Source organism: Poecilia formosa, unplaced genomic scaffold (assembly GCF_000485575.1).
Source record: "Poecilia formosa unplaced genomic scaffold, Poecilia_formosa-5.1.2 Scaffold420, whole genome shotgun sequence".
In the NCBI taxonomy this organism is placed as follows: Eukaryota; Metazoa; Chordata; class Actinopteri; order Cyprinodontiformes; family Poeciliidae; genus Poecilia; species Poecilia formosa.
Genome location: NW_006800359.1, coordinates 364,042 through 367,302, shown reverse-complemented (window position 1 = coordinate 367,302; position 3,261 = coordinate 364,042). Strand labels below are relative to the sequence as shown.

The following is a 3,261-nucleotide window of genomic DNA, read 5'->3' as shown; positions in this document are numbered from 1 at the left end:
AGTGAAGTTACTCAAGTGAATATAAAAAGTATGGTGTGGCGCAGGGGTCCCCAAACTTTTTCCTGTGAGGGCCACATAACTTTTCCCTTCTCTGGTGGGGGCCGGAGTCAGTTTGTAACAGAAAAAGTGTGACGATTGCAGGAGTGTCTAAATGTAAAAATTTATTGTTTTCCAGAAAGCACAACCAAATAACCCTCTCTGGGTTCTTCACAGAAAAAATCCAGGAAATAACACTATTTATGAAATAAATATTGTATTTTCCAGACTATAAGCCGCAACCCCAAAGTGTTTAAAAAAATAAATAAAAAATTATAATAAAAAAAAACAGTAAACATACATAAGCCGCAGATATCTCTGCCCTCTAGATTTTACACGTTGCTAAGGATCTGATCCAAATAGTAACTCATCGCTGTCTTCAGGTGTTTTCCCCCAGGCTTTGAAAACAGCAGTTATCAAACCACTGATGTTCTGTGAAATTTTGGACAGGATAAAAAGATAAACAGGAGGTGATCAGCAACAAAAATGAGTCCACACGCTGGTCTGCTAGAATAAATGTGTCTTTTATTCTGCCACAGATTACAGCAGCAAAGCAAAGCAATCATTCATACACTGATACGAGAAGCTATATATTGTCCTCTAATAAATCGCTCTTACCGTGACACAAGGACTGGAGAGCCGTCAGTCCGGGCAGAGCAGCAATCACGTGGCCGGGCGTCCGTACCACAGCAGACTCTGCCAAGACGAGGACTACCCATCTTTATACTCTAACAAACATCCTTGCGTAATAGCGAAGAATGGCCACTTCCTCTCTCCCAGGCAGGTCTTCCAATAATAGTGCGGCCGCCGCCCGGGTCACAACGACCACGAGCGGCGGTCATTGTTCAGCATGAGCTGAGAGCGTGATCAGGTTATGAAACACATTATATTATCAAAGAGCATATTTTAATATTCCTATATCAACTGATAAAAAAGAACAATCTGGACAAATCACTACTGCAGAATTACAGGCCGACCTCTGACCTCTGACCTCTGATTCATCAGCAAAGTTATTGAAAAAGCAGTTTTTAAACAATTAAATAACTTCCTAACAATAATGAATCGCTTTGACTCCTTCCAGTCTGGTTTTCATGCTCAGCACAGCACGGAGACGGCCTAGTCAAAGTGTTCAATGACATCCATATAAATACAGACTGTGGGAGAACCACAGTGCTGGTTCTGTTGGACCTCAGTGTTGACCATGATATTCTACTGAATCGACTGGAGAGTTGGGTCGGACTCTCTGGTCCAGTGCTCAACTGGTTTGAATCTCACATAAAGAACAGGGATTTCTTTGTTTCAATCGGAAACTTCTCATCAGAGAGGTCAAAGGTCAGGGTCAGGCGACCTTTGAACCCATCCAGTCACTGAATAGATGCTGAGAACAGATAAATGTGTGGATGTGCCAAAACTTTCTCCAGCTGAACAGAAACAAACTGAAGTTATTATCTTTGGACCTAAAGAGGAGCGAACTAGAATNATAAATATTTGTTTTCTGGAAAAAAGTAAGAAAAATATGTAGTTTAATGTTTGACAATGACTGATTTATAAATAAAAAGTCATTTCTCAATAATGTATAAAAAATAAATACAAGAAAATAATTTGTTTCTTGTCTTGAAATGTTAAATATACATTAAATTATGGAATTATGTAAATATGTCCTTTAATTAAACACTGTAAAAGTGTCTGTTCATCAATGTCAATATAAAAATGATCAGAATAATTTCTATCAAATAAAAACATTGTGCTCTTTATTCAGAAATGCCCCAAATAATTAATCACATCTAAAGTTAGAAACTCTCATTTCTTTGATTGCCAAATATATTAATGTGTGTGAGAAAATGTGTCAATAACGGGTATTAACTTAAAATACTTTATAGAACGGCACTTTGTGAAGTTCGGTCCATTTACTTGTATTAGCTTACTGGCACATATTCCACATTCAATATGGCGGACGGTGAGACGTATCGCAGCAACGGGCGACCCGCTCCTTGAGGCGTATGGGGAGAAATGCCTCCATGTTGTTTCTATGTGAAAGTCCCAGCGGTCCTTCCGGTGACAGCGCTTCATACCTGTTCTGTGGAGCAGAACCCGAACTTCCAGGTTTAGAACCGGATCCATCTCTGCGTCAACAAACTCCGTGAATCTTTCTGTACCGCAGCAGGTCCATCTGGGGGGAAACTGACGTTTCCTCCAGCCGCTTTCTGCTCTAAAAACAAAGCATCCTCCTTCCTTCCACTGCCTGCGTCCTCTGTTTGCTCCGCCCACATTCAGCTCGTCTTTCGCCGCCATATTGTGAGTGGCAAGCTCCCTTAGCTAGCAAAACCAGTCTGCCGATAAACCGTTAAGTTCACATTTAATTTGAATTTCGTGTGACTATACATATGAACAAATCGTTTAAAAATATGAAAAAAATTATTAAATTAAAAGCAAACATTTCAAAAATAAAATGTGAAAAATTAGCAAACCACATAAATGTAGGCTCGACAATTTTAAATTACGACAAAGAAGTTTTTTTTATTGAGAAAGGTTACATTTTTTTCTAAGTTTTGTTCATAAAATATATTTTTTCCAAATTTTATTTTTGAAGCACATTCTTTGCTCTTTATCTCCAGAAATGAAAAATTAGCTTGTCTATTAGTGGATTAGCAGAAGCAATGCTAATGGATGAGTTATTACCACAATAACAATATATAGAGTTTATTGCATCTTTTTCACTTTCAAATGTCTCTAAACTAGCGGAACAACAAAGCTTGTGTATGAACAAGAGGTCTCACTTTGACATAAACTGTAAATTTGTGTCTGGATCTGCTGAATTTTGGCTAAAGCATGTTTGTTTGCCATATAGTGAAGTTACTCAAGTGAATATAAAAAGTATGGTGTGGCGCAGGGGTCCCCAAACTTTTTCCTGTGAGGGCCACATAACTTTTCCCTTCTCTGGCGGGGGGCCGGAGTCAGTTTGTAACAGAAAAAGTGTGACGATTGCAGGAGTGTCTAAATGTAAAAATGTATTGTTTTCCAGAAACCACAACCAAATAACCCTCTCTGGGTTCTTCACAGAAAAAATCCAGGAAATAACACTATTTATGAAATAAATACTGTATTTTCCAGACTATAAGCCGCAACCCCAAAGTGTTTAAAAAAAAACAGTAAACATACACATATAAGCCGCAGATATCTCTGCCCTCTAGATTTTACATGTTGCTAATGATCTAATCCAAATAG

The 3,261-nt window shown here is 38.4% G+C and overlaps 1 protein-coding gene across 2 annotated transcripts in view; it reads right to left on the bottom strand.

The window, feature by feature from the left end:
• LOC103155288 (zinc finger protein 184-like) overlaps positions 1–2,913 on the bottom strand; it is an 11,318-nt gene extending 8,405 nt beyond the window's left edge. For both annotated transcript variants that reach the window (XM_007576925.2, XM_016663440.1), the window contains exon 1: positions 2,109–2,913. In XM_007576925.2, coding sequence (XP_007576987.1) covers positions 2,109–2,328 — 220 coding nt within the window. In that variant the 5' untranslated portion in view covers positions 2,329–2,913. The remainder of the gene's footprint in view (positions 1–2,108) is intronic.
• Positions 2,914–3,261: the final 348 nt, after the last annotated feature.